The 21,660-nt window shown below is 48.0% G+C and overlaps 9 protein-coding genes across 9 annotated transcripts; 6 read left to right on the top strand and 3 right to left on the bottom strand.

Annotated features, from left to right (window-relative positions):
• Positions 1 to 5,419: 5,419 nt before the first annotated feature.
• Positions 5,420 to 5,968, top strand: AA0111_g11701 (hypothetical protein; the record flags this gene model as incomplete). The annotated part of the gene is made up of 1 exon (XM_028645597.1): positions 5,420 to 5,968. One exon carries the CDS (start codon positions 5,420 to 5,422, stop codon positions 5,966 to 5,968), a length of 549 nt encoding a protein of 182 aa, XP_028500675.1.
• A 156-nt stretch (positions 5,969 to 6,124) lies between these two features.
• Positions 6,125 to 7,055, top strand: AA0111_g11702 (hypothetical protein; the record flags this gene model as incomplete). Its single annotated transcript, XM_028645598.1, has 3 exons — positions 6,125 to 6,351; positions 6,406 to 6,808; positions 6,858 to 7,055. 3 exons carry the CDS (start codon positions 6,125 to 6,127, stop codon positions 7,053 to 7,055), a joined length of 828 nt encoding a protein of 275 aa, XP_028500668.1.
• Positions 7,056 to 10,217: 3,162 nt separating this feature from the next.
• Positions 10,218 to 11,143, top strand: AA0111_g11703 (hypothetical protein; the record flags this gene model as incomplete). The annotated part of the gene is made up of 4 exons (XM_028645599.1): positions 10,218 to 10,326; positions 10,381 to 10,528; positions 10,588 to 10,608; positions 10,669 to 11,143. 4 exons carry the CDS (start codon positions 10,218 to 10,220, stop codon positions 11,141 to 11,143), a joined length of 753 nt encoding a protein of 250 aa, XP_028500669.1.
• An 18-nt stretch (positions 11,144 to 11,161) lies between these two features.
• Positions 11,162 to 12,235, top strand: AA0111_g11704 (hypothetical protein; the record flags this gene model as incomplete). The annotated part of the gene is made up of 1 exon (XM_028645600.1): positions 11,162 to 12,235. One exon carries the CDS (start codon positions 11,162 to 11,164, stop codon positions 12,233 to 12,235), a length of 1,074 nt encoding a protein of 357 aa, XP_028500674.1.
• A 365-nt stretch (positions 12,236 to 12,600) lies between these two features.
• AA0111_g11705 (hypothetical protein) lies at positions 12,601 to 13,100 on the bottom strand (the record flags this gene model as incomplete). Its single annotated transcript, XM_028645601.1, has 2 exons — positions 12,601 to 12,800; positions 12,854 to 13,100. 2 exons carry the CDS (start codon positions 13,098 to 13,100, stop codon positions 12,601 to 12,603), a joined length of 447 nt encoding a protein of 148 aa, XP_028500667.1.
• A 187-nt stretch (positions 13,101 to 13,287) lies between these two features.
• Positions 13,288 to 13,736, bottom strand: AA0111_g11706 (hypothetical protein; the record flags this gene model as incomplete). The annotated part of the gene is made up of 2 exons (XM_028645602.1): positions 13,288 to 13,481; positions 13,544 to 13,736. The coding sequence occupies 2 exons, from the start codon at positions 13,734 to 13,736 to the stop codon at positions 13,288 to 13,290; spliced, it is 387 nt and encodes a 128-aa protein (XP_028500672.1).
• A 1,686-nt stretch (positions 13,737 to 15,422) lies between these two features.
• AA0111_g11707 (hypothetical protein) lies at positions 15,423 to 15,938 on the top strand (the record flags this gene model as incomplete). The annotated part of the gene is made up of 1 exon (XM_028645603.1): positions 15,423 to 15,938. The coding sequence occupies one exon, from the start codon at positions 15,423 to 15,425 to the stop codon at positions 15,936 to 15,938; it is 516 nt and encodes a 171-aa protein (XP_028500673.1).
• A 1,791-nt stretch (positions 15,939 to 17,729) lies between these two features.
• On the bottom strand, positions 17,730 to 18,116 carry AA0111_g11708 (hypothetical protein; the record flags this gene model as incomplete). Its single annotated transcript, XM_028645604.1, has 1 exon — positions 17,730 to 18,116. The coding sequence occupies one exon, from the start codon at positions 18,114 to 18,116 to the stop codon at positions 17,730 to 17,732; it is 387 nt and encodes a 128-aa protein (XP_028500679.1).
• Positions 18,117 to 20,015: 1,899 nt separating this feature from the next.
• AA0111_g11709 (hypothetical protein) lies at positions 20,016 to 21,548 on the top strand (the record flags this gene model as incomplete). The annotated part of the gene is made up of 1 exon (XM_028645605.1): positions 20,016 to 21,548. One exon carries the CDS (start codon positions 20,016 to 20,018, stop codon positions 21,546 to 21,548), a length of 1,533 nt encoding a protein of 510 aa, XP_028500680.1.
• Positions 21,549 to 21,660: the final 112 nt, after the last annotated feature.

A 21,660-nucleotide genomic window follows, 5' to 3' on the forward strand; every position in this document is an offset into this window, starting at 1 on the left:
ATTTTACGTAGTACTTGTGTCTCTTCTTATACTTATTAAAGCGGAGACCTTTAATACTATTAATAAAGTATTCTTCTTTGTTATCTATAATAACAGGTTTAGGTAGTAGTGCGTTCTAGCTAGGTATGTAGTTAGTTTCTTTAGCTGCGGGACAGAGAAGGAATACATAGAATATAGGGTGTATCTTTATAGATTTAGGTAGATTAAGGCGGTACGCGTAAGAGGAGACCTTCTTAGCTATTTAGTAGGGTCTTAGGTTCTTCTAATCTAGCTTCTTCGATAGTTGCTGTGTTTAGATGTTACGCGCGTCTAGCTATACTTCGTCGCTAGCTTTGTAAGCTAGTGCAGGTAGGCGTTTGTAGTTCGCGTATTCTTGCTGTAGGGCTTGCGCCTATGTTATTTCTTCGCGGATAAACTTAGTAATGTTATGCATCTTATTAATTATTGTGTTTACCTTTTAGGCTTGTAAAGCCTAGTAGGCGAGACGTGTCTTGTTTGTAGGTAGTTTAAAGCCTATTTAGGGGTTCTAGCTGTAGCAAGCTATTATTAGAGATACTCTTGTAGATTCTAAAACAGTATTGTTAGCTTCGAATTAAGCGATAGAGAGCTATTAGACCTAGTTGTCTTGCTAGTAGTTCGTGTACGCGCGTAGGACTTGTTCTATCGCAGCGTTAGCGTTCTTAGTTTGCCTGTTAGTTTTAAGATAATAGCTAGTTAAGAAGCGTAGGTTAATCTTTAGCTAGCTACATAGTTTGTTATAGAAGGTAGAGACAAACTATCTGCCTCTGTTAGAGACGATTGTGTTAGGAAGGCTGTAGTTGCACTAGACGTAGCGAAGAAACATACGCGCTACGTCTAGTGCCTCTATCTTACTATATAGTATTAGGTAGCAGTATTTAGACAAATAGTCTACTACTACTATTACGTTCTTGTATCCTTCTAACTCTAGTAGGTTAACAACAAAGTTAACAGAGATATCTACCTAACGTTGTTCGAGAATAGGCAATAGCTTTAGTAGCCTATAGTACTTTTCTTGCAACGCTTTAGCACAGCAGCAAGTGTAGCAGCAAGATACGTAGCGTTAGATAGTCTTGAATAGTTAGGGCTAGTAGTACTCTTGTTAAATAAGTTTGAGTGTCTTCTTTTAGCCTAGGTAACTACTAGAAGGAGCATTATAGACTGCGCAGAGGATCTTAATCTTTAATTCGTTATTGTCTAGAATAACAAGCCTGTTTTAGTAGTATAGATAATTGTCGCGATTCTTGCAGTCGCCTAAAGTAACAGTCTTCGACTGTTGTCTACTGTTATGCAGCAGCTGCAGGGTTTCCTGTATAAATAGGTCTTTAGGGTATCTATTAGGCATAAGTTTATATCTATCTTTAATAATTTCTTAGATAGATCTATTAGTCTCTACTAGTCTAATTATAGGAGGGTTCTAAAATAGTTCTAGGCGAAGTAGCGTTTGCTTACAAGCTTCTTGTGCTTCTTCTTGTGCGAGCTAGTTTTAAGAATAATAAGTTAGAGCGTTAAGCTTCTCGCTATGCTTGCCTAGTTAATACGTAATTGTGAATTAGAATTAGGAGAGGTATTTAGACTACTAAGCTTAACAGTAGCTTAGCTGTTTTGTAGTTGCGAAGTACTGCAGATTTTTGTGATCGCTAAGCACAGTAATAGAGAAAGCAGCGCTTTTTAGTTTAGGTCTCTATTATTTAAAATAACAGACAATAGCAAGCAGTTCTTTATTATAGATTTTGTAGTTGTTCTCTGCAAGGTTTATTCTTTTTAAGTAATAGGCTATAGGACGAAGAGTACTGTTAGGTACTGTCTAGGAGAGTACTCTAGCTGTAACGTAGTTAGATGCGTCTGCTTCGACAGTAATTAGGAGGTTAGAGTCGAAATGCTGCAGTATTAGCGCAGTAGTAAAGGCGCGCTTTAATGCGTTAAAAGCCTTTTAATAGGCTTTATTAAAAAGGAACTTTGTGTCCTTCTTAGTTAGAGCTACAAGCAAGGCAGCTAGATAGGAGAAACTATCTATAAATTGTTAATAAAAGTTCGCAAAGCTAAGGAAGGCTCTAACGTCCTTAATGTTACTTAGGTATTCTTAGTCTACAATAGTCTAAACCTTCTTTAGGTTTATCTATATACTGTCTACTCTAACTACGTAGCTAAAGTAAGTGACTTCTGCTTAGTAGAACTCGCACTTATTAACGTCTAGTTAGAGCCTAGCTTCTCTAAAGGCGTTTAGGACAGATCTAATATGCTCCTTGTGTTTGTAGAGAGTCTCGCTATAGATTAGGATATTGTTAAGGTAAGTAGTGCAGAATATGTCTAAGAACGAGCGCAATACGTCGTTTACAAAGTGTTAGAACGTACTTAGCGCGTTAGCTAGTCTGAAGGGCATTATAAGATATTCGAACAGTCTATATTAGGTACAGAAGGCTGTTAGCTATTCGTCTCCTTTAGCGATTCGAAGTTAGTTAAAGGCAGCAATAATATTAAGCTTTGTGTAGTATTTAGCCTTACTTAGTTAACTTAGGGTCTCTTAGATTAGCGGGATTAAGTAACAGTTCTTAACAGTAACTGCGTTTAGAGCATAGTAGTTAACGCAAAAGCGTAGTCCTCCTCTAAGTTTCTTAACAAAGATAACAGGTAATGTAACTAGAGAGGAGCTTGCTTAGATAAACCCCTTAGAAAGGTAGTCTTTAAGGTACTTGCGCAGTACCTTTAGTTTATCTTAGGATATGCTGTACAACAGGCTAAACCTGTGTTGCTTGTCTTTTATTAGTTTAATCTTGTAGTTGTATAGTTGTTGTATAAGCAGTTTATTAGAGTTCTCTTGTAAGAAGACGTCTATTAGATTGTAATACTTAGAAGGGACTTTTGTGAGTAGATTAGTGTGCTTCTTTACAGCTAGTGCTTTATTAATGTTAGCAATACTAACAGCACAAATCTTGTAACCTCTCTTACGTGCTAGGCTTATAAATAGGGCTGCGCTTATGCAGTAGATATTAAGTTTTAGCTGTAACTTTAACGACTTATCTTAATCCTTAGTTAACTAAGTGTAGTCTAAGTTAGAGTCGTAAGTACGTTTATATAATTAGCGCTTTATCTTAAGCAGCTAATAGTTGTGTTGTTGTTGTAGGACGTGTTTAGGTTTTAGGGTTTGAGAGTAGGTTTTCTTAGAGTAGTTGTTGCCCTACTGTGCTTAAAGGGGAGTAGAGATACTACTAGCTCTAAGGCATCGTTTAGTACATTGTTAGGCAGTAAATACTAGCTTCTTATTAGTATAGTCTAGGTTTACTCGATGCTTGTTTATCTATAGTTAGCTAAGTATTAGTTTGTGTTAGCTAGTGTTAGTAATGTAGAGTTGTATAGTCTCTACGTAGTTGTCGTGTTGTAGTCTTAGGGTGACGGTGTGAGACACTTCTCCACTGTCGAGTATAGTTCTAGTAAATCTAGTAGGATAGATAACGTAGGGCAGCAGGGTTTAACAAAGGTTTAGGTTGCGCGCAAGGTCTCTGTAAATGTATCTAATACTAGTAGCTCTAGTATTAACTAAGGCCTTAAGATTACTTCTAGTGTTGCCTTGTTAGACTGTGCAGAGTATTATAATACAGCGTTTCTATGTGTTAGTTTAGGATTTAGACTAAAGTTTAGCAGAGATTTGGTGTATGCGCGGTCCCGGGGAGCGACTTATCCACGGGACGAGGCTTTTCCCTTTCGGGACTAGTTGCGAGAGCGTCTCCCTCGAGATCCTGAGGATCGGGAGGATCTTAAGGCATCGGATCCTGCGGAGCGAGTACAGATCTAGTTGTTCGCGCTATGCGATTAGATATGCTGAGCGGGTAAGAGGACACTGCAGTTGCTAGATATATAGCCTTTCTAGTTACATTTAAAGCAGCAGCCTTCCTTAATTCTCTTCTAGCGTTTAGCAGAGCTAGCGGGAGCGTAGTTTATCACGTCTATATCTATTGCGTTAGGGTGTGCTATAGGGAGACGGCGTAGGCGGTCTGGTAGGAATTGGAGGTTGTTGTCGTAAGTAGATATAAGATTAGCGTAGTCGTTTAGGTCGTTAGGTAGAGCTTCTCTAACTATTGCGCGCTGCAATTTATGAGACAGGGAGTTTCGGAGGGACGCAATAAGACTGATCTTATTCAATCTAGTATCAGCGGCTAACTGTTGGAACTCGGCGAAGTAGGAAGTAAAGCTGCGCTTCCCTTGACGTAATCCGCTTAGTCGGCTAAGAGCTGTCAGCTCTTTGTTTGGGTCTCCGTAGGTGGCTTCTAGGAAGGTGACAAGCTAGTCTACAGTATAGATGTCCTTGTCTATAAGCGGGTTAATAAGGGCTACAGCGTCCTTCTCTAGTTGAGAGTGGGCATATAGCAGGCAGGATCTCTCGTTCGGGTATTGGTTAGCGTTGCCCTCTAGCTTATATCTTAGTTTGCGGACAAAGGCGGGGAGGTCCTTTCGTCGGCTATTAAATAGAGGCGGGTTAGGCAGACAGTTAGTTCGGGGCAGGTCCTTGAGGCTTGCAGTTAGCGGCGTCACAGGCTTTGAGCTACTTCTAGATAGCTCCGCGAAACGAACTTGCCCAGCTTTAGTGTCGGTACAGGTAAGAGCTAGGGTAGTAACAGGAGCAGACCTAGTCTTAATAGTCTCTATCTCTTAACAGAGCTCTAATATCTGTTGCGCGTGTTGATTCTCTTGCTCGGCTAGGTTAGCAAGGAGTGCTTTATTGCTAGCCTTTAACGCGGCTAAGTCCGCTCTTAGTGATGCAGAGTCCGCTTGAATTGCGTTTAGCTAATGCAAGATTAGCTGCAACGCGTTAGGTTGTTCGTGGGTAGTTATAGTAGGTGACGCAACGTAATGTTATAAGACGCTACGAGCACGTGGTTTAAGAGCTTACGAGAAGCGTTAACTGTAGCTACGTACGATATCTAGTGTAATACAAGACGTTGCGTAAGGAAACAGAACTAGCATGTACAGGCGGTGAAAAGTTATTGACGAGGGGCCGGGCGCGTAGCGCTTAGCTTAGCTAGCCAATCAGCAGAATCCGGGTGCTTGGCGGAGCACCCAGATTCTGTAGCGCGTTTGGTGTCAAGGGAACCACGGTGGTTACCGTGACACCTTTAAAAGCGGATATCTTAACAACAAGAGCAGTTATCGATAAACTAAGTAAAGATCTGAAATCTTGGCGTAAATCTGCACAAAATAGCTTCTTTCGATTTTCTATACCTAGCTTTGCAGCGAAGATAGCTAGCCTTAATCCTACTCCCTTGATCCTACTCCTCGTTTCTTATCGCTTTCTTATCGCTTTCTTATCGCTACTAACAAAATAGCTTGATCCTACTAGAATCAAGGACATCCTCTAGGATAGGTTCCTATTGATCAGTGCAAATGGTCAAATTGCGGAGAGGGTATGTACCTGCTTCTATTCCACGGACCAGTCTGCACTAACAACTACATAGGTTGCCCATTTGGATGGGTGCACGTCAAGCGTGGTGATCTTGGAGCCAGGGATGACGAATACATGATCGATGAGACCGGCTGTGGTGGACGAGGACTTCACAGCTGGTGTTGCCCATCAAGCTACAGTCCCCCGGAATGCGGATGGTATACCCACAACAGCGGCAAGTGCAATTCCAAGTGCCCCAGCGGTACTGTTGAAGTCGGCGGCAACAACGAGTATTGCACGAAGGTTTTGACTTACCAAGCGGCTTGCTGTACCACCAAGACTAAGAGCATGAAGCTCTATACTAAGGGCGAATGGGGTGAAGCCCCTAAATGCGACGCTACATCGAAATGCCTCGTCTCAGATTCTAAGAAGACCGACATGATTGGAGGCGCGTCGAGAGGGTCGGGGGCAGCCGTTTGCAACGCTTATTACGAGCGTCAGCTTGAGGCTGTAGACCCTCCGGAGGAACGAAAGTACTGTTACGACAGCAGCGACAAGAAGGGGAGATTTTAGGACTGCACATTTTACACCAACCATGGTTTCATACCTTCCGGCGCTCCTGACGGGTGGTGTCTCAGCGGGTGTTCAAGTCATCTCGTTCGCGTCGGCTTGAGTTACGGCGGTGATTGTGCCGAATGGTCAAATAAAGCACTGTGCGGTGTGCCCAACATGTCCGATACAATTCAGATCGAGAACCCGAAACTTGACGAGTATCGCGATGCACTATCGGAATACATTAAGAATTCTCGATGCGAGGTTCCGGCGCCCTTCTCAAAGCGCGACTCATTTCCCTTGGTCAAGACAGAACAAAAGTACCCCTACGACGTTACCGGCCATATCTTGCTAGAGCTGCTCACAGTCACTGGTGGGGGATCTGCAATGATCAGTTTGATGGAGTAGGCTTGAAACTCGGCCATGGGAGACAGATTCAGCAACCTTCATTTCTCAAGCATGCGCCACTTTACACAAAAGCTTCACACGTGGAAAACGCGAGGGCCTATTGAGTTGACACAGCAAATTATGTGCAATCTCAACTACTGGAACTCACGCGCTTCGAAGGAAGCATCCGCCAAGACCCTTGTCTGTTACGATCAGTCTTGCGATGAGGAAGACTGCGGCATTGTCGAATCGCCGGAGCGGCGCTCCCTGAGCGATCGATCGTTTCAGCCACTCATACATGGACACCAACGTCGTCACCATCATCATCGTCACAACATACAGCGAAGGACAATGAAAGGAAATGACTCGGGTCTTCCCGTTCTTGAAAAGAGAGTATCGCTATCGCGAGACTATGACGTCGAATTGGTGGGCGCTGATGGGCAGAAGCATACCGTCACGGTTACTTTACCAGAAGTATGTATTGGGATGCGGACTTATCTTGCAATTGACTAACGAACTCTAGTACAATAACCTTAGCGACCTGTACCCAGACCATTACATCAAGGATGAGATCATTGACTACGATGATATTGATGATTGTGGTAATGCGCGTGTATCAAAATACAGTCTGCCATATGATCCTGACCCAGACGGCAGAGTCTTTGAGAGTACGACCGATATCTCCTGCACTGCTTCGTTTACCTGCTTATACTGTCTCTAGTGGAACATGTATTCGATGGTCAACTCATTGATCAATTTATGCGAGATGCCGCATTGGTGAGGTAGGTATTCCATCACTCAGAAGAAGTACTCATATGCTTATTGTGAACGACAGACTCCGAAGTGGCGCTATCGCCAGGACAGGCCCAATAGCTGTATCCTACTTTATTACCGCTCAGACCGAGCCCATACTTTTGGGCTCATCGCCCTTGCCCGGAGGTGCAGGTACATCAGTTGACCCAAGTCTACAATTTGTGTATGCACGCGGTATGGAGTGTGTTGGGAGCGTAGACAATTACGCCTCCTTCGCGGTTTTGCTTAAGCATGTTCACCAAACGAAGACCAACGTAAGAAGCTCCAATCTCTGAATCGTGCATTCAAAATTCGATATGATTTGAAGGCTGACATATTGGTGCCTACAACAGCTTATGCTGGGAATAGGCCTATGTCCCGCAAGAGTCTCAACGACAAAAACAAAACTGGCACACTTGCCGATGCACAGTACATACTTGGAAGAATCAGGGCGACAATCGCATCAATCCGCTACCTAGGCTATAAAGGCACGCCTAAGGTTAACAGTTTTCTGACCACAATCATCAATGACGTTGGCGCGCAATGGAGGCTCTCCCAGCGAATTCACAACGTTAACCATCCCGATGATCAGACGGCGATCAGCGATTTTTGGTCTGAATGGGTGAAAGACTTCTTTATCAATTTTGTTACTAAGAATGCTAAGGACTTTTGCCGGGAAGCAATCGATCTTGTTCGCGAGACATGGACAAACAGTGCGGATGCTGGTGCACAGGAAATTCTTGACGCTCTGATAAGCTTGGAGAGCCAGATGGGCGAGATGACTATTGATACATCTTTATAGTTTTGATCGCATTGGACTATCGTACGAGGAGTTGAGAATGTGCGATGCTAGCTATTGTCATGTACATGTCACTTCATCCCATGACTAAATTACAACAAATGAAAGTTGATGAACATTGCAACTGCCCTGTTGAAAGGACTAACACTTTAATTCCCCTCTTGTACTTGTCTCCGGCACAAAGATGTAGTCGATTATTTATGTTCATATGGATCCTAAAGTTTCTCTGGCTATGCCTGATTGACAATCTGCTCCTATGTGAACCTGTCTATCTAGTTGTAAAAATCCAAAACGGCTGTCGTTGGAATAGTTAGCTATCTAAAGTTCCGCTGTGGACTAGACTAGGTATTCCTAGGCACGGCAGCAACCGGGTTGTATCTCGCGTCCGCAACTTTTAGCAGGCGGAGGTCAGGATCTTGTAGCACTTGAGCATCCGCTAACAGGAAGATAAAAGTACCCCGGTTGCGACGCTGAGTCCCCCTTATTGGCTGACCCCTACTTACTTCCAGATACACTTGCCGGACGTCTTCCAGCGTTAATCTGTCTAAGGTGGCGAGATCTAAACGCGCATTGAGTCGAAATTGATCCCGTGCTTTCGTAACAGCAGCAGGCTCTTTGTCCGCCTCCTCTAGTTCGATGAGACCTTTTCCCACGCTGTTGGTGATATTTTTGAGCAGCTTTAACTACTGTTCGTTAGACCTAGGGTCATGATATGTTCTGTAAATCGTGTAGCCCTAATGCACTAGGAACTGTTCTTGATCCTCTTCTGGTCCTACGATCCTATCTTTAGGCCACTTTTAGAGGTGGTCGAGAAATTCTGTAATAGTTTCTATAGCGGCGGGGAAAACGGAGATAGAGAGTGGCTTGTGTAAGTGTGTACGTATGAGTAAGTGTTGGTAGTTGTAATTGGCTTTTCAGAAAGGCTAGATAGGCGAAGGCGAAGGAATTAAGAAAAGCGACCTTTCCTGCATATTGAGACGATAACGTCAGAGATACCTATGCCGCTCTACGCTAGCACCGAGATGCTTCCCTACCCTTGCGTAGAGGCCGCCCGCTTATATTTCTAAAAAGCTAGACTGCCACAAATTTAAGCTGCAGTATTGTTGCTCACTTCTACTAACGAACGTCGCGTCCTTCTCTAAAGTCAAAGTTGACTGTACCTCCTGTGACGTGAGTTCCTGGTACTACATAGCGACCTAATATAGGTCTGTAAAATTCAGATCTATTGTAGGTATGTGTAGCATGGCCATAACTTTGCAACTTATCGTTGCAAGGTAAAGTAGACCGCATATTGCTAGAAGCTGTGTTAATCTCCCTTTGCAACTGGGCAAATGCCTTCCTCCGACCTTCTCTATATATAAGCGGCATATGCACGTCGAAGATCCCTAGCAGTGAGTATGCTGCGTCTTCTTCGCGCTTTGTCTTGCGTTGCCCTACCCACGACATGCGCTCGTCGACGCTAAGTTGGTCCAGCGGGCGGCTTCCCTGGAGAGCCTCAACGCTGAGCCCGGTGATGCCGTGGAGTTCCTGCAACAACGAGTATTTATTGCCAAGCCGCTCGCCCTCGGCTGAAAAGAACTCGACTGACATTGGGGCAATTAGTTCCTGGAGCGTCCAACCTCGTGTGAACCATCTGCTCTGCTGGAACACGCAGTCCCAGTGTTGTTGGGCAGGCGTGCTGCTGGTGAGGATACTGGTGAGGCTGCTGGTCGAAACGTCGGATAGATACACGTAGCATCGGGCAGCGTCACGATACCAGGCAAACATGGAGTTGATGGCCTTAATTAGCTCTGCGCTGCTTGACTTGTCGATGCAACAAGTGTCGACCTAGAAGTAGCAGAGACCGTCTTTAGCTGCCTGATCTGCGCAGAACTGAAGTTTCTGGTAGCCCGCCTTAGTCGTACCTGCATCTTGCTTTAGATCTACTAGTGTGACTTCTTCTTGGTCTGGGCCCTAGGTATGAGATAAGATGGCATAACGTGGGATGGCATTGCCCACAAACTCTGTCAGGCTGTATCGACTGCCGTCCTTGCGCTGCAGAAGACGCATGGTTCGTAGGCGACCCTAGAAGTTCAGCTCTAGATGATGTATTTTCTTAGTCGGAGAGGAAGGAACGAAAACATCAGGCGATGATAAGGATGATGTGGCTCCTAGACGGCAGGAAGTGAAACGTCCAAGGCTGAGGCTGAGGCTGAGGCACGCGCAGCTGCAGACCTTCTCCGCGATCTATATTGTCGTTATTTCAACTCTTCGAGATCACAAAGTTTCGCGCAAACACCGACTTGCACCCTCATGACCAGCACGTTCCATGGAGCCATCGACGCCCATGTCGCCATTCCCGCTCCACATTGCGGGCCCGGCGGGACGATGAACTTCAACTTTGGGCCTGGCCTAGCTGATGGTACACTACCTTAAGATCGCGTCGCTATGCTACCACCAGGCTAACGATCGTCAGGGCAAAAGCGCAGAGTAGAACCGTTCTTAATGGTGCCATTTGCGCCGGACCCTGACCTTGTCGACCGGCCTGCGATCGCCGCCTGGGTGCGCGACAAGTGCGCGGGACCGGGTGCGCGGGCAGCGCTGGTGGGTCTCGGCGGCGTAGGGTAGGTCGACGTCGCTGTACCGACTCTGCGCACACTACGGCCTTACTAACAGACGGCAGCAAGTCGCAGCTCGCCCTCTAGTACGCGCACAGCATCCGCGATGCTGCGCCGCAGACGTTTGTGTTCTGGGTGCACGCCAGCACCTGGGCTCGATTCGAGGAAGCCTACAAAGACATCGCCAACCGGCTGGAGCTTCCAGGGAGAGACGATCCGAAGGCGAACGTGTTGCGGCTGGTGCACAACTGGCTGCGAGATGATGCGAAGGGACGGTGGGTGATGGGCGTCGACAACGTGGACGATGTAGAGACCTTCTTCCCGTCGCGGAAACGCCAGCGCCATGGAAACGAGGCAGACGCCAGCGCCCAGATACCGCTAGCTACCTACCTTCCGCAGAGCCGCAATGGGGCGATACTGGTCACGTCACGGAGTCAAGACGCAGCTACCAGGCTAGTGGGGGGATACAACCGGACCAAGGGAGTGCTTGCGATGGACGAGGAAGAAGGCCTGCAGCTCCTTCGCAATAAGCTGCAGGACCCGCTAGTCGAAGAGAGCGCTATAGACCTACTGTGCTCGCTCGACTGCATACCTCTTGCTGTTGTCCAGGCGGCCGCATAGATCAACCGAAGCGGGCGCATGACAATCGCTGGCTATCTGGTCGAGTTTCGGAAGGACAGCAAAAAGCGCGAGAGACTGCTCAAACGGGATGCGGGCGAGCTGCGCCGCGACGAGAGCGCGTCCAACTTGGTGGTGACAACGTGGCAGATGTCGTTTGAGCAGATCCAGCGTGAGCGGCGGTCGGCAGCCGAGCTGCTGTCGCTGATGAGCTTCTTCAACCCGCAGGGCATACCTGAGTCGGTGTTGCAGGGACACACTAGAGCAATTGCAAGAGCGGCAAAGTTGGGGGATGATGAAGACGCAGATAGCGCGTTCGACGAGGACCTGGACACCCTACAGGCGTACTCTCTAGTGTCGACGACAGCAGATGGTGAAGCATTCGAAATGCATGCTCTGGTCCAGTTCTGTACGCGAGTCTGGCTATCGTCGTGTGGCGATGCAGAGCAGTGGGAGCAGCGATTTGTGGCGCTGATGGCGCAAGAGCTTCCCAACGGGGAGCATGAGAACTGGGCAAAGTGCCAGCAGTTGCTTCCACACGTCGAACCGCTCTTTAGCACTCAGCCAGCCGGCGAAAGAGCGTTGAAGGCATGGGCGCAGGTGCTTACCAACGCAGCATGGTATCTGTGGGAGAGAGCAGGATATACTGTGGCGCAACAGATAGTAGCTAAGGCGATTGCCGCCAGAGAGAAAGCACTAGGGCGAGAAGACCAACTGACACTAGAGAGCATAGAAATGCTCGCTTTAGTGCTGCTCTGGCAAGGCAAGTACAGTGAGGCAGAAACGCTCAACCGGCGGGCGCTAGAAGGAAGGGAGAAGCTGGGCCAGGACCACCCCGAAACGCTAACATTTGTCAACAACCTCGCTTATCTGTTACACACGCTGCGCTGGTACCCAGAAGCTGCTGAGCTTTACAAACGACCTTGCGATGGACGCACCCAACAGCTTGGTACTCATCATCCACATACTACTGCAACTCGCAATAACTTTGCAGCTATGCAGCAACAGGCAATGGAGGCTAGAGTAGCGCAAGGCGAAGGGCGGAATCGTGGAACAGTCGACGAACGCTCGACACCTAGGAGTCCCCATTCGTAGTCCGCTCTATTCACTTGCTGTTGAAGTTGTCAGATACGCCAAATGAGGATGTATGTAGGCGATATCAGATTGTTATGCCTTTAGAATAGGGTACTCCTATCACTTGGCCCTTAAGCAACTCCGGCTGCAAGCCAAGGTTAAAAACTGTTAGCGTTGGGTTTGAGGAGCTAGACTAAGAGCTGTATATGTTTTACGTGTAATATATATTAGAGTAGAAGTAAACGATATAACTTTGCTCTTGCATTCCAAGTGACGAAATCTGCATAGAAGGATGTATGGTGCACGTAAGAGGCATGTGTGTTATCACGAAAAAAAGGAGATAACTACCAAGCTATAGTGAAAACAATCTATGTGCAAGTGGTCTCTTAGACCTCCACACCTCGCACGTCTCCCTCTCTAGCTAGTTCCTCTGGATAGAACTCTGTGGCTGCCTTGAAATCCTCTCTGAGACGTCTCCCGTTGCTTAGGACCGTCTCTACATAGTGAATCGTAAGCTTGATCTCTTTGATCACCCTACCGTCTGTCGTTGCCTCTTTTGTTGCGACGCTGATAGCGCTGAGCAGGGCTGTGTGTGCGCGTTAGTTCAGATGATCCTATTACTTTACAGGTAGCACTTACTGTTTCTGATGTTTCGTCCATTCAAACGAAGCTTATTGTCCTCATCACTCGGACTGGCAGAGAAGCGAAGCTTTGTCTCGTCCTCAATCGCTGTTTGAGGCTGTAAAAGCTTACCTGCTTGGCCTGCACTACCGATAAGGTCCGCAATAACGACATCGCCTCCAGGATCAGCAACGGTATATCTCCTATCTTGGTCTGCTTCTAATTTCTTGAAGAGTGCTTTCCATATGTCTCGGCGCGTTTGCATATCATGTCAGCCCTCTCGTCTGATCTTTACGACGTTTGCTATGCCCATCACGAGTAGCAGACCAGGGAAGTACTCCAGTGTACTCAAGAACGCTATTTTGCTCAGCAACTAATTTTGCGCAACAACGAAGGACAGCTGACATACCTGAGATTAAAGCATTTTGGACGAAAGCTCCAGCTTTCCTTTACTAGAGGTACACTTCAGCTTCGTCAGATAGTACGATCGCACTCGACATGGAAGCTAGATCAAGATAGTAGGCAGTTCGCTTCTGGATCTGTACCTCTTCAGTTCCCAGCTCAGCAGTGGTGATCGAGAGAAGAAGCCCATTGGTCTTGCTTGAGATACATTCAGCCGTGAACGTCTTGCCAGTTCCGGGTGCTCCTACATCGCGTGTCAGCCGAAGTGCTGTGCAATGAGACTGAACACGTGTTGTTAGCGCCTACCATAGAGTAGAACCACCCTGCCTCGATCTTTTCCACCAACGAAGTCCGCGTTCCATACTGTGACCCATGGTTCGACAATTGTTCCTCGAAGAGGCTGGCCTGCTGCCGCAAGCAGCAACTTCTTGTAATCATCATTTATGATTAGCTCCGCCATAGGATCGTCGTTCTTTGACGCCGGAACGACATAGGTCATATCAAAGATGCCTATAGCTCATTAGCATCTCGCGACTGTGCCGGAAGGACTATTCGACCTTACCCCACCGCTTTTTATTGCCAAGATCAAAGCCCAGCACACGACTGGGTAGCGGTAGGTACTAGATGTTGTCCAGCTGACATGAAGAAGTACACTTCATGTCATTGAACTTCGAAAACAGAGTTTCTCCACGAGTGTCGACAGGCTCCTTTCCTGACAGCTTGAGAGATGTCAACAAGCTCTCTTTTGTTGATTTCAAGTACTGTTCGTGATCAACGATGATCCCGCCTTCGTAATACATAAGTCAAGCATGATATCGAGTAAGCCAGAGATGTCAAGCCACTTACATGAATTGAGACGCTGTCATACTAGATTTCATCAGCGTGGTACTCAGCGGATCAGGGACGATCGAAGTCATACGAGGGAAGATGCCTCGTTGGTAGGCCTTCTTTTTACCTTCCCTTTTCAATACCAATGGCTATGCTCGTTGCACATCATAGTATGATAACGGCGTCCACGGTCGATGAGGGTTGCTCTGACGTTGTTTGGATCGTCCACAAACTGTATCTGTTCAACAGGTAATTCTGAGATCGCTCTCATTTCTTTATAACTCTTGATGAAAAAGGGGTGCCTTTATATGATCAAGTTGCCGTCGCTGTAGCCGAGATTCCACAACGACCACTCCCACTTGTCCGCAGAGGTCGCTCTATCAGAGCTCGAAGATGCCTTACCATTACGCAAATAGTTCATTTGCCCTACTACATACCCGGGAAATTGTCCTCCTTCTTTGGGATCGTCTTGCCTAAGCACAATCGTGCCAGGTCGGAACAGGAGCCACAAGTAGTCAAAACTTGCACACTTCTGCGCATGCGTCTCGACCTCGGATTGAAACGATTTGAGATAGAACGCCCGAACTGGGGGTGCATTCAGTAAAACCCATAGATATTCACCAATTGCTCCGTTGCATTGCACTTTGCTCTGCCAACCAGTCTGGGAGTCAATAAATGATATGGACGGATTTTCACTCTCACATGCGTCAAGAACCCGCTGTAATTCGTCCCAAATGTGGAATACAATTGAGTACGGATGATCGAGAACGACTTCTTTTCCCCGGAGATCTTGTGCCGCGTGGTAAGGTGCTATGTTCGTAACCATGACCAGCAATTCCGCCGACAGAATTCTGATGGCGGGAGTGGCCGTCCCGTTCACTCTATAACCGTGACCGAACTAGAATACGTCGGCAGCCTTGTCGCCTTCGTGTCCAAAATTTTCACGGTTTTGATTGAGTCGTTGGGTCAGCGCTGTCCCCAACAGCCGAGTTTTGACATTGATCGGAGCTAATTGGAGCCGTTCTACAACATTTTGTTCAAGCCCCTCAAATGGTTCCCAGGCGTCCCTCGCGATTCGTCAGACGGTGGAGTGGTCTCGATACTGCTGTGGTGAAGAGCGCTTCCAAGAAGAATGACATCAAAGAGAATGAGTAGCCACCGGAATGACACGCCATTGTCCCAGCGATTCGATATTCGCTCTGCAATCGATTTCGATCGAATCCGTAAACTACATAATGCGCATAGTCCAAGCCAAGCAACTAAGATGACGCCTTACCATTTCCTGCCTAGCCTCGCCAAATCTCCAGATTTTGTTGGTCGAACGACGTGTCACTATGCATACACTTTACTTTACACCATGCCGCATCCCTCCGGTAGCCGACAAATAACTCCGCCATGGACGATCCAACCAGTCCCACCTCAGGCAGTCAACGAAATTATTGAGTTCATCAACGAAGGTCGCAAGGTCATGTTTTCGGGTCGTTCGTTACCACCAGACACTACATCCCTACTCGGTGACGGTAGCTGCTTTCTCGAAGCGCGGGACGGCAAGAATTTGATAGCCGTTATAGGCTACGTACGCTACGACAACCGGCATCCTCAACTCGACTACCACGCCGTGCGGACACTCGAAATCGTGCGATTGTTCGTGCAGCCCCAGTATCGGCGTTGTGGACTCGCAGCCGAATTGTTCTTAAAACTTTATGAGAAGGCTGTCGAGGAGGATGTCGAATGTCTTTATCTGCATTCGCATCCGTTTTTGGACGGTGCAATTAGGTTTTGGCAGAAGCGAGGATTTGAGATTGTTCTTGTGGAAGATGATCCGAAGTGGCAGACTACGCATATGGAGATGATGCTGAAAAGGAGGGAGTGAGTAGAGGGGCACTGCGTGGGAATGTGGCATGAGATGGGAGACTGGAGGACGATCGACCTAGAACCGTGGGCGATACTTGGCCACGAAGAACTTCGCAAAAGCTGGCTCAATATATCGCGCATAGTTGCAGGCAATGATCGCTCAAATGATTCATCGATGTACTCCGGGGATGTCCGTGGGTTGAGAGTGAAAATGAAAGTTGGGGACACGCCACTAGTTAGCACCAACAAGACTCTGGGCTGGCCATCTCACTGTAAATTTGAGGCTATCTGCTGTGAGCATACTTAACTCAGTCGTAGTCGCTATTACGACTGCGATGATAACAGTGTTCTTGAATCCACGCCCACAGTAAGCGTTGTAAGTGACAATCAGGAGTCACAACATACCTGTCGAATATTGAGCGGCAATCTGCAAGATGATAGAAGGGCATAGAAAACGTTGGATTTAGTGTTGAAGAAGGTTACGGACAGACTAGGAGAAGATCTTCTCAAACGTGTGATGTCTTTCTCACACATGCTAGTGCCCTCCGCATCGCTGGGCAGTCATCTCAACATGTAATAAAACACGTTAGGTCATCATTCATCATATGTAATCTCTCTAGCCTTTTCGAATAGCTCGGAAAGTTCTATAACAACCATCTATTAACATAAAGTCGTCAGAAGCGTTGGTCGAATGTCGCGAAAACGAAATTACCCGCTCATACGTCTGTTCGGCAGATCCACCGACACCCTATTTCAGCATCAGTCCCCACATTCTTCATAACACCGATGCTGTGGTGTCTTGCTCTATACCTAGACGAACTGGTTCATCGGGTTCGCCGGAGATGAAGACCGGCAGGAACCCATCGCGAAATCGGATCTCCTTTCCCTCGGGTTCTTCTTCCTTGACCATCCCTGGTGCTTCTTTCTGAACCTTCCCTCTGGAAAACTGAGGTTGTTCAATTATATAGTGGTGCATCGCCCTGTCATTTCACCTATGCTGAGCGTGAAGGCATCCAGCCAAGTCTTAGAGAACTTTTCCCGCATTTCGTCGTCGTCGTCGATATCAAAGTCAGGGAGACTGGAAGCAATGCCCTGAGATGTTCAAAATTTATTGGATATTCTTATCTTAGCTCTCCACATCCTCCCGACTGCCCGTGCCCTACCCTCTATGAGTGGCGGCAGATACCTCTTTAGCGATTTCTTAAAGCTTAACTTAGCAGTTAGCTTTGACGACTTCGACCTTGAGCAAATAAGGCAATCGTAGAATGCTGTCTTGAAGAACGAATTAGACCACATAATTTGGAATTAAGCTTAAATCACCGTCACTAAATCGACACTTCCGTCCCGTTCTACATCCTCTGTTCTACGAACGCCGTAGCTGCGCAGCATGGGCAGCTTTGCTAACTCGATCAAACGCCGCAAATACGTAGACGGCGTCCTGAAGGAGGAGTTGGGGTATATGCACGTGGGAATACCTGGTTTCTTCGAGGCTTTCTTAGGGAAGTGACAGATCTACAGCCGGCAGCGTATGCCGTGTTCGAAAGGTGCAAGACAGGAAATAACCTGCTCTACTAAGAGGAGAGCGGCTGACAGGGCTGGCCCGAGGGAGCGAAGGAACAAGATGTCCCAGCATGGTTCGCAGAAGTAACAGGCCAATTCTCCGACCTGGCGGCGAAGCACCAATCAGCCCTTGCAAAGCTCCACGGCCGACCGCAAGTTAGATATCGATTTTTTGGATGACCCGTGCGCCAGCACGGACTCTACATACCACTGGAAGCAGATTCTCGTACCGGGAAAACTCAAGAGCAACCTATTGGCTGATGTAACTTCTAAAGCATGGCTCGACCTCAGACGATGAGCCCGTGAGGTCCTCGCCCCTTAGGACAGTCGACGCTTCGTACTCGGCTTTACACTGTGTGGATCGCGCATGCAGCTGTAGAACTTCATCCGACTTGGGGAGATCGCCTCTTCGCCGTTCGACGTCAATGAAGAGGGGCTGCAATACGTTTCCGCCGTGCTCGGGTTCCCATGGCTGAGCGAAGGACAGCTTGGATTCGACCCGACTGTCATCACAGCCGGGGACAAGCGGTACATCGAGATCGAACGAAACAATCGCACAGAACGCCTGATCCTTGACAAGGTCATAAAACGCGTGCCTTGTGTTATTGGTCGAGTCACAGGTTGTTGGAGAGCACATTGTGAAGGGGATGAGTCGCGGGCGCCCCTCCTTATTGGATACTCGTGGCAATACTCGGAGCGCAGCAAGGAGGGCGAGTTTCATGGCTGGAGATACATGATGAGCTTGGGTACGTGGCCATCCACCCTGCTCGGGCCCTTTCTCTTCACGTACCCAGAAAGTCCTCGTCGACTGAAGTACCACAATAAGAAGGAGCAATGAATCGAGGACATCCGTCAAGCTTATCCTGACGTTGCTAAGAGAAAGTCATGTATGAGATGTTTTCTATGAAGACGGACGTCGTACTTGTTAAACCACTTGAAGGGAAGATGACGGTCACCAGATCGCTTAAGGCCCTCTTCTTGTAAACAGCCAATCTGCGCTCCGCTATCACAGCCTGCGCCATAATGCTGTTCCAACGAATTTGCGGCTTCGATACGTTCATGTACTGGTATTCGACACCCTTCGACATCATCGGTTTTTCCGACCCTATCACTGTTGGAACAGTTATTGCTGGGTTCAAATGGAGTTTTACCGTCCTCTCCATCCTCCTTGTCGATCGCGTCTTCTGCCGCGGGCTACTACTTTGGACGATGTGGGGAATGCCAGTATGTCTCGTTCGCGGCAGTAGTACTCAATTACATCCCCCTGAACACATGGACTCTGCAGCTGACAATTGATAAAGTCGGCCGGCCAGCATATATCATTTTGGTAAATATGATATTATTTGTGGCTCTCCATGCCACTGGCCTGGGATGTGTCCCCTAGCAAGCGCCTATCGTGAGCGGGTTCTGTCTCGCTGCAATCTTTTTGAGCAGTACTGTCTAGCGTTAAGCTCACGTGAACGCTAAGTTTCAATGATACTGACGACGCAAGTCTTGGTTTGCCGTCCTTCTTTGTGCGCAGTGTCTTTGGCCTACCCTACCCGCCTTCGCCTGCGTTATTACGTATCACCAATCAGCCGTGGCTGGATCCAGCCTTGCGCCACTCACGACCCAGTGGGCGCGGTAGATGTGGGGTTTAGTTCGTCCGCCTGCAGCTCAGCTGAGGTCTCCGTCGTGATCTAGCTGTGCCGATGATCAACGTCTTTACTCATTCCGCCGATCTCTTCCTGAACTAAGTTTTAGCAATTTACGGGAAGAATATACTCAGCCCGTCATGATTGAAGCGTTGCACGCGGAAGTTGGGAACGCGCAGTGTGACATGATACTGTCACTTTTGTACAAGGCTGAGCGGCAAGGGAATGTATAACAGCGCTCAGCCTTCTAGCACAGACTTTGGGTTTGCCTATAGACGACAAGCTGACACTCCGCCCACTCCTGGAATCCAATAGCCGTCAGAATAGAATGACGTTCTCCGCACATTAGAGCGTCACCCTCAGCTCAAAGGATGATCGTGGCTGCAGTCCAGCGCAATGAGAAGCCAGACCCCCAAGGGCCCCATCCCGCCTCTCAAGTGCCAGAGAACATGGGAAAAACATCGCAACGAAACCATTTTTTTCTACAACTGCAAACGGAGTCTGCTTTGCTAATCAAAGTTTTAGCATAACAATAAGTTCTACGTTTTCATTACTCTTGTTCCAATATTCCAAAGCATAGCTGAAGTGCTCCAGAGCATTAGCTCTGGCTTCGACCATTTCTCACCACCTCAGCTGACGTCGCCGTACAGCTATCGCGCCGTACCCAATGAACCCATCTTCATAGGGTCCTCTTCTTAGCGACAGTGCGGCTGAGATCTGTTTCCCGCTAGTGAAAGCGGTCAACCTTTACATTACCTACGTGTATAAAGGCCCAGTGATGTCGAGATAAAGGCTTCAAGAAGCCAACAAACACTGATCTTTCCTGGTTCAAGTCGTCCGCTCATCGAGAACTCCAGAACTCCTTCCTTTCCCAAATTCAAATCGTTTACTTGTTGCACAAAATGGCCAAAGCCGTAACAGCGGTCGGTCAAGGCTTCTCCTCATTCAGAAATGAGGGCTGTGATACCGTTGTCACTGGCAAAGTGGATACGAAACAACGCGGAGGGGGGATAGATGCGAACATCCAAGTCTGTACATCCATGACAGATGTATGCTCTGCTCTCAGCATTGACGCGAGCATTGAAGCCAACTGCTCATTTGGCTCTTTCGATGATCGATTGCAATACACGCGCTCATTCGCCAAGTCGACGACCTCCGTCCTCATCATGGTCGTGGCAAACAGAACTCTCGGCACAGAAGAAATCACCGGCACCAAATTTAAAGAAGACTACAAATGGATCCTGGACTCTGCCGACGACCTCTACTCTGTCGGTGGCGACTCTTTTGTTGCAACGACCACGCTCGGAGGCCAATACATTGCGTTCTACCAGTTCGATGCCGAGAACATTCAGGAGCGCGATCAGCTCGCTAACAGCGCTAAATTGAGTGCTCATACTGCTGCCCTTAGCCTCCAAGCAAGGTTGGACACTACTATCACGAACGCTAGCTCATATACCGGGAGCAAATACACCTTTGTTCAGAAGATCTTTGGCCAAAGTCACGGTGAGCTGCCCGACACGAACAACATCGGGCAGTTCGCCTTGAACTTTGGCGAAGCTGAACTTGATGCCCCGGTCATCCTCAAGTTTACGACACAGTCGTACAATACCGTGCAGGGTCGTCCAAAGATGACCAATGTGGACAAGCTCCGAACAATCTTCGCCAACCGCATGGCTCCGGCCAAGGGCCTTGGAACCATTCGCGTGGCCGCGCAGCATGCCTTGGACAGCATCGCCGTAGTCCGCGCTATGTATGACGTATATGGTTGCGGAGCGGCCGACAATACACTCGACGCTCGTCAGACCACGTACAAAGGGTACATCGACGCCATCGACAAGTGGCAGGCCGATGCTGAGGACGACATTGAGCATGTCCGCCCACCGGTGCCTATGATTTGGAGCTCCAAAGATAGCCAGCGACCTCTCGAAGCGACCGATATCCAAATGCCGGCCGCCTCTTACGCTATCATGATCGGCCCCGCCGCTGGCGGTGACGGGGGTGGCAATCCTTTCGACTACGTCCCCAGCAACGCTATCCGGCGTCGAATGCGTGTCACTGGCATCGAGGTCTGGTCGGGCAAATGCATCAACGCGATCCGCACTCGGATCCAGTATGAAACTGACGGGTCGATAGAGACGCCTACCGCCGGTGGCCCTGGAGCGACGGACAATGGCATGTGGGACTTCTCGAACATGTCGCAGGTGATACAGGAGGTGAGCGTGCACTACTCGACAAACGACTGGATCTGCAAGGAGATTACGATAGTCACGAATCAGGGTAAGTACCAGACCCATGCTGGCGAAGGGGATCAGTGGGCCACGTGGACGGCGCAGCCGGGTACCGACTGTTTCTTGGGGTTTTCGGGGAGGTTTGGGAAATATGTGGATCGCTTAATGGTCAAATTTGTGAGGTTTGCACCTGTGACGTGGGAATAGAGCTGGTTTGCACAAACTCACTGTGCCGAAGACAAAGTTGACGAGCGCTCGCCGCAGATTAGTATAGGGGAGCGGTGTAATGAGCAATGCGCTTGCTTGGAGAAGCTTGTAA

This window comes from Alternaria arborescens (genome assembly GCF_004154835.1).
Source record: "Alternaria arborescens strain FERA 675 chromosome Unknown contig_56, whole genome shotgun sequence".
NCBI classification, from domain to species: domain Eukaryota; kingdom Fungi; phylum Ascomycota; class Dothideomycetes; order Pleosporales; family Pleosporaceae; genus Alternaria; species Alternaria arborescens.